General features: G+C 31.6%; 1 protein-coding gene across 6 annotated transcripts; it reads left to right on the forward strand.

The window, feature by feature from the left end:
* Positions 1-1345: 1345 nt before the first annotated feature.
* LOC115712758 (CSC1-like protein RXW8) lies at positions 1346-12966 on the forward strand. Of its 6 annotated transcripts, none has more exons than XM_061106690.1 (12): positions 1347-1802; positions 2358-2685; positions 2835-2981; positions 3319-3382; positions 3506-3715; positions 4350-4535; positions 5051-5349; positions 5831-6107; positions 11459-11737; positions 12028-12261; positions 12345-12522; positions 12609-12966. In XM_061106690.1, the coding sequence occupies exons 2-12, from the start codon at positions 2405-2407 to the stop codon at positions 12632-12634; spliced, it is 2181 nt and encodes a 726-aa protein (XP_060962673.1). In that variant the 5' UTR covers positions 1347-1802; positions 2358-2404; the 3' UTR covers positions 12635-12966. The 6 variants fall into 6 exon arrangements, with proteins under 6 accessions (XP_060962671.1, XP_030496991.1, XP_030496982.1 ...); XM_061106691.1 differs by having other exon boundaries at positions 1347-1585; XM_061106688.1 differs by having other exon boundaries at positions 1346-1802; positions 12345-12966.
* Positions 12967-13107: the final 141 nt, after the last annotated feature.

Raw genomic sequence — 13107 nt, forward strand, 5'->3', positions numbered from 1 at the left:
TGTACTATCATGTTCCTAAAATGTACCCGGACCAAATGGTAGGCTTTAACTAACAAATCAAAGAACACAAATAACAATCTTGAGATTGAATCTAACCTTGTCAGGGTTGAGATCCATAGACCTAAGATCAACCATTGATATTGACTTAGAAAGATATAACGGCAAGTTTATGATATCTTATCCAAGATCAATATCAGTCCCTTCCAATGTATACTCCATACATCCGATACTGGTAAACTTTGCCAATGCCCTGGAAAGGACATAACACTTATCCAAGGTGTAAGTATACTTATCGCAGATTATCATGCCAGTCTAAATCTAGTGAACTGACAAATCATGAGAATTAAACAGTTGAACATATAATCATGATTATATTCTACTGTGCTGACGATATTATAATCATGAACAAATGCATATATTCTGGACTTAATAAAATTTATACATTAAATATAATTATAAAAAAAATCATGTGAACCATGCAACATAAACGATTTCTGATATTTATTAATTAACAAATCTAATTATATTAAAATAGATTTTATTTAGGGTACAAAACCTAACACATTAATTATTGTGTACACTCAAAAATTGTACACATTAATAATTAAGAAAATATCTCTATGCAAAATAAATAAAAAGACCTACAGTAAAATTATTCAATATATATATATTATATTATATAATTATAATTCTCTTTTTTTTTATTTACATTTTTTATTGTTGTAAATGACTTTTAATTTATAATAATATTGATTTTTTTTTTTTAAAAAAATTCTTTTTCTACCTAATATATAGTGTAATCTTGTTGTTTTTGTATTTTAGTACAGTAGAGTTGTTATATGATATTCTTCTCTCCTAATAAAATCTCTACTGCCTTAAAAGATTTAACCATACCAAAAGAAAAAGAAAAAAAGTGGAAGAGGTAAGAGAAAAATGGACTAAAACCCGTTATAATAATATCTAACAAAAACCCCACTTGCAATATTATATTCGGATTAGGACAACAATAATTAGAAAGATAATGTAACATAATCAATAATTATGACTTGATTACGTGTGCTGCATCGGAATAATGAAGGGAGAAAAATAAGGATGTGATGTTTTTATTGTAAGTGCCATTATTACTCCCATTAAAAGAAGAGAACAAAGAAGAAGAAATATTTATTACTGCATTAGGAAATAAGATCTGAATGTTTACAAATAATGATTTATGTATTAATTTAATCTAAAAGTTTAATTAAAGTTAAAAAGTTAAGTGTGCGTTTGTAGATGTCGTGTTTCTTTTTTTCCTTTCCTTTTTTTTTTTTTATTTATAAAAAGTTAGTTTTAGTTTAGATTACAAATTAGTCGAAACCGCGTGTATTTGGATGAAATTAAAATTTGAGAAATTGAAAGCGAAGTACTGATTAGACAAAATAAAATAATGTAGCAGTTATGGCGGTTTGAAATTGGAGCATGCGATTGTCACCAGTTCCATGGTTGTCAACCACGTGGAGTTTCCCGCTCCTCTCAGCAATTCTTCTCACGATGGCCAAATTCACAGAACAAGGAACGTGGTGGCATTCAATTGCGTCACAATTTTAGGGTTCAATTACCTTTTTTTTTTAATCTCTACTTTTTAATTTGATTCCCTTCTAATCAATCTTTTAAGCTTCTTTTAACTCCAAGCAAAACCCGGCTATGGAGTTCAAGCTTTCGCTTGAGTCGTATTCTTAGATACGCGATCTCTTTCGGGGTTATCAAATCATACCAGTTATTAGTTTCTCGTCCACATTTCGACGGCTTATTCTCAGATTTCTACAGCTACTCCTCTTTTCTTTTTTCCTACTTTTTGTTTTGTTCTTTTTTTTTCTTTTCTGTATCGGTTCTTTGTTTTGATTTTGAACTGTGTGGTATGTTTTTTGATTTTTTTTTTTCTTTCAACAACAGCTTTGGATTGTGCTGATTCCTTTTGTGGTAATACCCAATCGGGTTTCGTTGTGTGGTGGAGGTTTTTTTTTAATTATTTATTTAGAAAAAAAAAACAGAATTGGGAAAAATTTTCACGACTCAACTGGGCACTAGAATATATACTTTCTGTCTTTTCTTTATTTTACTTGTGGAAGTAATGGATCAATTTGAGTACCGTTGATTATAGAATCCCTCTTTTTTTTTTCTTCTCTTTCTTTGTTGAATCAAGGTTTTTCTCTTGTTAGACTATCATCATTATTATTAGATGAAGTCTGTTGATTCACAAACCAAATAAATTGATAAAACTAACATATTTGTTGCTTGCTTAGCGGCTGAAGTTGTGTCAAATCGGTTTTGAACAATCTACTGGCTTTGCCTAAACAGAGTATTGTGTGTTTTTCTTTTAGGATGAAAATACATTAAGCTAACGGATATTTAGTGGGTCTGGGTGGAGATGAAGATTTCAGCACTTCTGACTTCTGCTGGAATCAATATAGCTGTGTGCTTGATACTTCTGTCGTTATACTCCATATTGAGAAAACAACCAAGCAATATAAGTGTGTACTTCGGGCGGAGGACTGCCACAGGACGCTCAAGACGCAGTGATCCTTATTGCTTTGAGAGATTTATTCCTTCTCCTAGTTGGGTATTAAGAGCCTGGGAAAGTACGGAACAAGATCTTTTGAATATTGGTGGGTTGGATTCTGTGGTTTTCCTCAGGATTGTGGTTTTCAGGTAAGTTAGATGTTAAACTTGAAAAAATATATCGATTTACACTTTTTATCAGTCTTAATTCGTATAAATAGAATTTGTACTCATTGGATTTGCATTGGTTTTCAGCAGCTTTTAAGGTGCTAATTTTTTTTTATTTTGTCTACCTACAGCATTCGAATGTTTACTATAGCTGCAGTCACTTGTTGTTTTCTGGTGCTTCCTGTGAATTATTATGGTCAAAAGAGGCAGTACCAACAAATTCCCTTGGAGTCTTTGGAAGTATTTACCATCTTAAATGTTCAAGAAGCCTCAAAGTGGTATGACTTTTGTGTTAATTAGTCCTACCATTAAATAGAAGAACTTTTCCACAACCAACAAATGTCCAGTTGAATCTTTTAGTTCTACTTTAGCATTTCTTTACTCTTATTTATTAGATGGAATCCTTTAGCATATCTTATTTATTATCTGGTATCCTCATGTTCTACTGTAGCATTTTTTTTTCTGCTGCTTTCCTTACATTTCTCTTTCTTGCTAAGTAGTGACCTTGAGATTAGTTTATCTCTAGATCACAGGCTTCCACTAAATCATGATTTTCTTTTTGTTTTTTCTCTTTACCTTAAAGTACTTATTTTTCATTTGTTTACTTTCTCCCAGGCTTTGGGTTCACTGTGTTACATTATATATCATAACGTTCTCAGCTTGTGTGCTTCTTTACTTTGTAAGGATGAAAAACCTGTCTTCCATTTATATTTCTGTTTCAAGTTTTTAATAACTTTTTGCAAGTTATATTTGCACATTCTTTCAATTATTCGCTAACTGCTTCCATTTTTCCCCCTTGTAGGAGTATAAAAGCATTTCTAAAATGAGGCTCGCTTATATTAGTGAATCTCCACCAAACCCAAGTCATTTTACAGTTCTAGTTCGTGCTATTCCTTGGTCTGATGAAGACTCGTACAGTAATAGTGTGAAAAGATTCTTTATGAAATATCATGCATCAGGCTATTTGTTTCACCAAATGGTATATAAAGCTGGTACGATTCAGAAATTGATGGTGAGTAAATTACTCTTAATGATCAAGAAATTTAGGAGTAACTCCCATCGTCTATATGCCTCTAATATTTATTCTATCCATATTATGTTGATTTATTGTGTTCTTTCTTTTTTTCTTGAGAACATTGATTTATTGTGTTCAGTAGGTGTCATTTAATGCAAGTTGTGTTTCATTTATAGACGGAAATAGACTACTACAAGCTTTCAGATGGATAAGTGAATTGTTTTCTAGGTTCTTACTATAATAAGCTAAAACTACATGTCTGTTCTGATTTTTTATTTTTACTGCACGTATTCCTTTGCACCAGCTTGATAGTGTGAGAACTATTTTATTTGTGTTTTCTTCTTGCATCTTGCTCAAATCTTTTTTTATAAATTCATGGTTACATTTATGCTATTGGATCTAGTTGTACAAACATACTAAATCTTCTAGACTGTAAAGATGAGATTTGAAACATGAAATATTAGCATGCTGAAATTTCGAAAAGTAACACTTATTGGAACTTAAGGTGATGAATTTGAGAGTTGTTGTGCTTGTATAAAAAAAATGGAGGTTTGTTTGGTTGTCTTTAATGCAACACAATGATTTTTCATATTAGATGTTTACGTAATTCATAATTTGTTCGACTTTGCAGAATGATGCAGAGAAGATGTACATGATGTTCAAGGATGTTTCTGTTGAAAAGAGTTGTGCACCTAGTATAATCCATTGTGGTACATGTGTTGTAGAGCATTCAAATTCTTTTAAGATCCTTTCTTCTGAGGGTACTGTCAAGGGAAAAGCTGACTTTTGTGACATTGATTTTCCTGGAAGTAAAAAGGTCACTAATTTGTGTTGATGGATGTTACTCATTTTCTTTTTTAGGTTATTTATATACAACTTGCAATTATCTAGTTTAGTACATTGCATATTGGGTCCATGCAATGCCAAATTATCATCAGCTTTTGGGTTTGTGGTAAATTTTACTGCAATTATTTAAAACTATCGCTTCTATAATTCCTAGAACAACCTTTAATCACCATTAATTACTTTCTTTGGCAAATATGTGTGGAGATAAGAAGAGATGGATGTCTTTTACATAGTGTACTGTACATGCTAACGATGTTGTTTGTCATACTGATAGTGTGTGTGCTTACGCCAATAATGGCAATTATTAACTGGTTTTGATTTTGTTATCTCAACTGTCATTTGTTATAGCCTTTAAGATAACAAGATTTTTAAGAGTTTGTTTCTCAGCTCGTGGCCTTCATGCTCAACTTGAAAATTTTGTTTCATTAATGTATGTGTATGAATTGATTCAGTGTCTCTATCTAACTGATGGATCCCTATAAACAGGAGTGTGCCACTGCTTTTGTCTTTTTCAAGACTCGCCATGCTGCTGTTGTTGCTTCACAGGTTCTTCAATCATCAAACCCTATGTTATGGGTGACAGACATGGCGCCTGAACCACATGATGTTTATTGGTCAAACCTTTGGATACCGTATGGACAACTTTGGATTCGTAAGATAGCAACTCTTATGTCTGCCATTGCCTTCATGCTCGTATTTCTTATTCCAGTTACGTTTGTTCAAGGCATGACTCAACTAGAGCAGCTACAACAAACATTTCCATTCCTCAAAGGAATTTTAAAGAAGTAAGTACATGTAGCAGTGATGATCTCTGTTTGTTAACTGTGGATTACTGATGTTTCCTACCATAGCGAGGAAAGATGGGTAAGGCTTTAAATTTATAAAGCATGGGTGATATGATAAATTGGAATTTGGAAATAAAAATGCTGTTTACATTAGAGCAATTCCAACAGGATAAAAATAGAGTTGCATAAAGGCTTGTCAGGTGGTGGGGCCAAGGGGGATGATGTGGAGAGGGTTTTATCAATTAGCATAGGCACCATTGCAACAGTGCCAACTTATATATTTATATATATGGATACATTTTAAAATTCTGATTGGCTAAAAAGGTGTGGGATCAAAGTGGCAACAAATGGGGTTGTAGGAGTTTCCCCTAATGGTCAATAATTCTTTTATTTTGTATTAAATCTGAGGTTTACTGGGAGATGGCCTACAAAATAGGGGTGTTTTCCTGTAAAAATGCCTGATTATTTTTTATTTTGGCAGGAAACTCGTAAGCGGGTTGTTTACAGGTTACCTTCCAAGTGTGATTTTGATTTTAGCTCTATATACAGTTCCACCCGTTATGATGTTATTTTCAGCAGTGGAGGGAACTATCTCCCGAAGTGGGAGAAAGAAGAGTGCATGTTGCAAAATATTGTACTTCACAATCTGGAATGTCTTTTTTGTCAATGTCTTCACGGGGTCTGTGATTCGCCAGTTGCGAGTCTTTTCTAGTGTGAAGGACATACCTGCACAGCTTGCTATTGCTGTTCCAGCTCAGGTGACATTCTCTGCAACTTAAGTGTGTTAATTCTTTGCTTCGTATGATGCTCTAACCTATATATATTTCTCCTTCACTTACATGAGAAATTTGAGCTTCTATGCTTCTATTATGCCCTATTAAAAAAACATGCTGTTTAATAATAATTGAAAAAAGAGGTCGTTTTCGAAGCATTGGACAAAATTATCCTTGCCACTAACAGCCCCATCAACCATCTCAAGCTCTTTTTCTCTCTACAATGATGGCACCACCATCTCCCCAACCTAGCACCACTTCAACGCTGCAACTAGCATTAACAACGTCCTTGCCATGGACGCCACCACTTCCCAATTCCATTACACTGAAGCATGCTATCAAAACACCAATCTATATTTTTTGTTCCTTATGTTTTAAATAATCAAAACCACACCCATATCCACTTAAAAAGACTAATTTAAAGGTTTAGAACACATATATGTATGATTTATTGATTTTGTTTGCATTTGTTTTTCTTCAGATCTGAACCTTTGAAAATGTGCAGAATTTTAATTAGAACGATGCTCTAGCATTGCTGCAGCGATGTTTTGCGATGCTCTTGCGATATTTCGCCATGCTCTTGCAATGTTTTTGTGATGCTTCCATTCTTCACGACTTTTTGAGGTAAAAATCGATGCATTAGAGGTGCTTTTGCAATGCCCCGCATGAAAACTTGATTATTAGAATTAGAATTGTAGTAGCATCGCTAGTGCATCATTTTTACCTAAAAAATTATGACAAATGGGAGCGTTGCTAGAGCATAGCAAAAGATTAATTTTTTTCAGATTTAAGAGGTATAGATATGAAAGAAAAAAAAAACATTGCAAGCAAAACCAATAAATCATACAACACATAAATTTTGTAAGACTATAAAATTAGTGTTAAAGATATTCTTACTCTACCTCCGTGGGGAGGTGGTGGTGGTCACTTGTGGTGGTGGTCACTTAAGGAGGGACATGGTGACTTTATATATAACTATGTGGTAGTAGCCTTTCTCCAAAAATAATTTATATCGGTGGAGTTTGGTAACATTTTTGTTTTTTAATTTTTTAATCACTAAAATATAAGTAGAATGTATCCTATAACAACTTTTGTTTTTAAAGTTAAAAAACAGAAAATAAAAATGTGTTATGTAACTACTTTTATTTTTTAATTTAAAAAAAAAAATTAAAAGTGTGTTCTCTAACTATTTTTGTTTTTCAATTTAAAAATAAAAAACATAACTATTTTTTTTTTTAAATTTTAAAAGCAAAAAATAAAAATGTGTTACGTAACTACTTTTGTTTTTCAATTTTAAAAAACAAAAAATAAAAGTGTGTTCTGTAATCATTTTTATTTTTTAATTTAAAAACAAAAAATATAAGTGTTTTCTGTAATTATTTTTATTTTTTAGTTTTAAAAATAAAAAACATTAAGTTGTTTTTTTTTTCAGTAAAAAAATTATGACTATAATATATTTTTTTTAAAAAAACAAATATACGAAAATTATAATAAAAAATACTCATTAGCATCTAAAAAAATTCAAGTTATTTGAAATTACGAGACTCGTTATCTATCTATGAGATAACACAAAATTGATGAAATCATACATAAAATATGAATTATAACTATTTTTGTTTTTTAATTTTAAAAACAAAGAACATGAATTTTTTTTTTATTTTTTAAATAAAAAATTACGTATATCATTTATTTATTTTTTTAATAAATATGCAAACATTATAATAAAAAAAATCAAATTATAATGCTCATTATTTATCAATGAAGTAACACAAAATCAACAAAGTCATAATAAAATATGAACTAATAATTGTCCAATTTTGAAGAGGAATGTTAAGAAACTCCTAACAGTCAATAAACTTGACTCATTATCTTCATCGTCGATATGCTTTTTATATATGATGAGTAATTTCAATACGAATATTAGCCATTTCACGAATTCGATCTCTTAAAATACTAATCTCAGTACTATCATTCAAATTTCTGTGAGTGCTTTGTATAGTAGTATCTTGTACTTTAAGAATCTCTTCATCTCCATTAAAAATATCTTTTCCTGCATTCGTCCTTATAAATTGTGAATCTCACAGAAGGCAATCACAATGTACTTCTGTATTTTCAGATTATACGAAGGATAATTGAATAACTCCTTTTTTCTTGTAGAATATTGATTCAAATGATATCTTTCCCTTTGATATGGGAAAAGAAAATAAGGCATGTTTGTGTATCCAAAATCAACTAAATAATATTTTCCTAAATAATGTTAATTTATATTAGTTTTTCCATAAAGATATTAATACAAAATATCAATAAACATAATAAGTTTAATAACACTTACCATGGGTGGAGCTAGAAATTCATAATTTAGATTTGTGGCACATTTGGAAAGAATCCGTGCATCATTAGCTGATCCTTCTCATCCAGTAACAGCTTAAACTTCATATCAAATGAACATATACACATGACGTTTTGAGTCATATCCACCTTCTGACCTCGATAAGGTATTTGTTCATAAATGGGAACAATAATAGAGATATAGGTCAAATCAGAAGTGGTTGTGTGGGAGACAGTTAAATTTTGGACAGCTACTTGGGTCTTTAGAACCAAACATTTTGAGGATCTGTCCTTTCTAGACTTATGTAGAGAATGGAAAACATTTTTGTAAGCTTCCTAGATGCTATCTGTAACTAAGGTTTTCTTCCGCCATAAGTGAGGTTTATTAATAAATAATGGGAAGGACCCTAGATAAATGAGTCTTTTCTCTTTTAAAAAAAAAAATAATAGAGATATAGGTCCCATCTATAGTTCTTACATTTATTCATCTTTGTAAAGCCAAATAAAAACTTCGCTATTATTGATAATAGCACTTCGCTATTGTCACCTGTAATTAAATGACAGTCTTAAAATTTCTAAAAATAGATAACAATTAAACATAGAAAAAATGCATAATATTTGTGTAAACCAATCAAATACATCAACGTGACTGAAATATTTTTCAACTTGATACAAGTTGGCTCACTCTCTCATGCTATTCCGAAATTCCCAGTCAATTTGACTTAAACGGAATGGCTAATCTTACTTTTAAAACTAAACAAACCGTTCTATAAGAAATGAGCAATAATCATAAGCTAACAAATATTGTGGTATATTCTAACATGTTAAGTTACATAGTAACATATCATGTAGACTCACTTCTGGTCTTGCTTCTCAAAAAGTTGCCTAAACCAAGTGCTAAACAAATTCAATTCAAGTATCAGATAAAGCATTGCAGAATAGATTGGTACCAACCAATGCAAATGAACAAAAACATGGAGAAACGAAAGATAATTAAGTGGGAAGTTCCAAAATCATCCTTTTGCAAACTGTGTTAGTGGAGCACTTGGGTTCCTGGATGTAGTTAACAAAATTTTAGGATCCTTTTCTGCTGCATTTGCGTACTCATCATCTATATGACTTCTTGGAACTAATATCATAAAACCAAACCCCCAAAAAAATCAATTTCAAACCAATTAAAAAAGCTTAAAAAAGACTAAACTAAACACTAGTATCAACAAAAGCCCATCAAATTAATCTGAACCAAAAATATAAGAATATGAACATAAATCACAAATCCCTAATTCAGGCTATAATAACTCAAATCAGAACCTAATTTCTTGAAATAGCAAAACAATAACCAAAATTAGTGCAAAAAAAAAAAAAAAAAAAAAGAAAATACCAAAACGACATATCATGTAGATCGAGTCACCTCTGGTTTTACTTCTTCTCAAAAAGTTAATCAACCAAGTGCTAAAAGAACTCATTCTTGACATAGCAGAACATGTATCAAAATGTGTTTGGAGAAAGAACTCATTCTCAATTCAACTTCAGCAACATAAGTGTCTCACCTTCTTTTCAATGTTGTCAAAAGCCTAGAACTGCTCAGCCATTCGCTACAAGTACTACTATTACTATCATCGAAATCACAAGGGACTATTCAATAGTCACAACAATGAGCTGCAACAAAAATTAACCAACTTTCATCCAAGCATAACTAATTGTAAAGAGCTTGAGAGGACAATGAATTTAGTACAAAACTGGACATAATTAAGAGCTTGATGATGAAAACAGAAAGATGGGTTCTTGAAACAAAACCAAATTAACAAACCAGATTATTGAAAATGGCTAAGCTGAATATAAGATCACTGGATCGAAATACATTAAAGAACAAGACACACAAAACACTCCTCTAATTGCTTACCCATTTCTATTCAAACTCGAGTGAAAATCCTAAAATCAGATAAATACAAGAGATTAAACACAGCCCATAACCAAAATCCCATGGAATCATTGAATGATTGACAAAAGAGATCATAGACAATAAAAGATAGATATTAACAACAGAAATCAGATAATGCCTTCAAAATCATGTAAACACAAACGAATGTCCATATATATACCCAAATGTTTTAATAATATAAACATACCTTAGAAAATCTTACACTCTGAAAACCTGTTTTATTGTCAATTCTCTTTCTCTCTTATGTAAACCCAAACTATATATATATATTTATATTTATATATATACCCAAATATTTTAACAATATAATCATATCTTTTAATTGTAGAAAACTTTCCACCCTAAAAACCTATTTTATTGTCATGCTATTCTTAGAGAGGGAGGGAGGGAGAGAGATGCTTTATCGGAGTGGGCCATGGAAGAGATTTTAAAAATTTTTAGAAGTGAAAAAATTGTGTTTTTAAAATTTAATGAAATTTTTATTTTAAATTAAAAAACAAAAAATATTACCGAACATGATTTTTTCTTGTATTCTCAACTTTTTAGTTAAAAAAACAAAAATTCAATTATAAAATGGTCACCGAAAGGGGCCATAACTTTTTATATATAAAATATGTAAGAAAAATAAAAAAAATGTATAGTGATAACAATTTGCCTCTACTAAATTAATATTTTTACAATTTACCCCCTATTTTATATTTTCTGGCTCCGTCAATGGTGGTGGTGGCGGCATCATGGTAGAGAGCTTGAGAGACGATTTGTGAGAGAGAGAGGGGGGCCTGTTAAGGAGGGGCAGTTTTGTCCAATGTTTAGAAACATACACTTATTTTTTCAATAATTATTAAGGCTGATATATTTATTAGTAAGGCATACTACAAAATATAGAAACTCAAATTTTCCCTTCTATATTTTGTGTGTATTTAAAGCAATAATAATAATTGATTGCTGATTTTTGTAATACTTCTGTTTTAACCTGTGGTTTTGTGTGCTTAGTTGATAGAAGGTATCAGTTGGTATATTATATTATTTTCTTACCTACGTTCATTCATGATTATGAAATTTGCAGGCCGGTTTCTTCTTGACATATGTTTTGTCATCTGGTTGGGCAAGTTTGGCATGTGAAGTCATGCAACTTTATCCTCTCCTTTGCAATTTGATAAAAAAGTTTATACTCAGAATCAAGTCAGACTCATCAAATGATGCCCTGTCTTTTCCATATCATACTGAAATTCCAAGACTCTTGCTATTTGGATTCATTGGCTTCACCTGTTCCATCTTGGTTCCCTTAATATTGCCCTTCTTGCTGGTTTATTTTATAATGGCATTCTTTGTCTATCGCAATCAGGTGCACACTCTAGTCTTCTTCTGATTTGCAATGTGGTATAAACTAAATTCAGTCTGTGTTTGTATGCTATGCTATACTCTCTATCTTGGAGGGGGCTCTACGACAAGCTTAAAATGAATCATCCATCGTATTGATTTTGTTCATTTTACATATAACAAAAAAATTTCCTTTAGGGCTTATTCAATTTGTTATCCCTTTACCTCCCTACATATTTGCTGATTAAAGCAACTGAAAGGGTTAGGGAAAGAAAATTCTTTTTCTTTTTCATTACATTAATTTTTTTTCTACAGGTTCTGAACGTGTATGTTTCAAAATACGAAAGTGGAGGACAGTACTGGCCTATAGTTCACAACACGACCATCTTTTCATTAGTTTTGATGCAAATAATTGCTCTTGGGGTTTTTGGATTAAGAAAGTCTCCAGTCGCATCAGGTTTCACCATTCCTCTGGTTATTTTCACTATTCTTTTTAATGAATACTGTCGGCAGCGGTTTAATCCCATATTTGTGAACCATGTTGCAGAGGTTAGTTTCGTGCTTGGTTTTTGTTATTTTATTTTTTGTTTCCTTCATGCACCCCTTTTCATTATTGATAATTGTCAATGCAGATTCTTATTGATATGGACCAGCGAGATGAGCAGTCTGGAGCGATGGAAGAAATCCATCAAATGTTGCAATCAGCCTACTGCCAGTTTACAGTAAATCCTCGTGACCTTTTCAAATGTGGATGTTCAAATCATCAGGAGGATGGAGTTCCTGTCCGGGTTCCAGAAAATGTGAAGCCAGGTTTGATTCATCCAATGCTTGGAAGACTTCCTCTTTTCGGAATCAAAGATACAATTTCATGGCTGTCTTTGCTTTTCACTTTTCAGGGGAATCATCCAGCAGAATCAGCTAGCCACAAGTGAAAAGAGCTTTTTTAATATTTTTTTTCTTGATATTTTTGTGTGCATAGTTACACCTTTGTAAAAACTATAGTCATCAAGTTGAGTGAATATATCCTTACAAAAAAAAAAAAATTGAGTGAATATATAGTGCTTGGAAGAGAAATTCTTATGTCAGATAGCCTTGTAGAGATATATGATGGCGTAAGGCATTTTGCTGGCATAATGCAACGTGCTAACAAACAACAGTAAAGTTGGAAAATTACACAAAGGAAGAGTCCACAAATTTTTTCTGTGAGATACTCCGTTTATATAGTACTTATACAAATCTTTTATTTCACTAAAACTGCAATTATCTTTGGAAATGTGTAGTTTCTTGTTGTCTCTATGAACTAAATCTTTCGACAGGGAGCAAACAAAAAACAGAAAAACGAAAATCAAGACATCAAGTAAGGAAGCATCAAGTCCATGCATCTTTGGGTCCTCG

The sequence above is a fragment of the Cannabis sativa genome, chromosome X, assembly GCF_029168945.1.
Source record: "Cannabis sativa cultivar Pink pepper isolate KNU-18-1 chromosome X, ASM2916894v1, whole genome shotgun sequence".
Lineage (NCBI taxonomy): Eukaryota > Viridiplantae > Streptophyta > Magnoliopsida > Rosales > Cannabaceae > Cannabis > Cannabis sativa.

Excerpts from the sequence above, each read along its gene's own strand:
- LOC115712758 (XM_030641122.2), top strand. The coding sequence starts at position 2,405 with ATGAAGATTTCAGCACTTCTGACTTCTGCTGGAATCAATATAGCTGTG. Across the intron at positions 4,536-5,050 it reads ATTTTCCTGGAAGTAAAAAG|GAGTGTGCCACTGCTTTTGT; the intron begins GTCACTAATTTG and ends CCCTATAAACAG. Across the intron at positions 11,738-12,027 it reads TCTTTGTCTATCGCAATCAG|GTTCTGAACGTGTATGTTTC; the intron begins GTGCACACTCTA and ends TTTTTTCTACAG.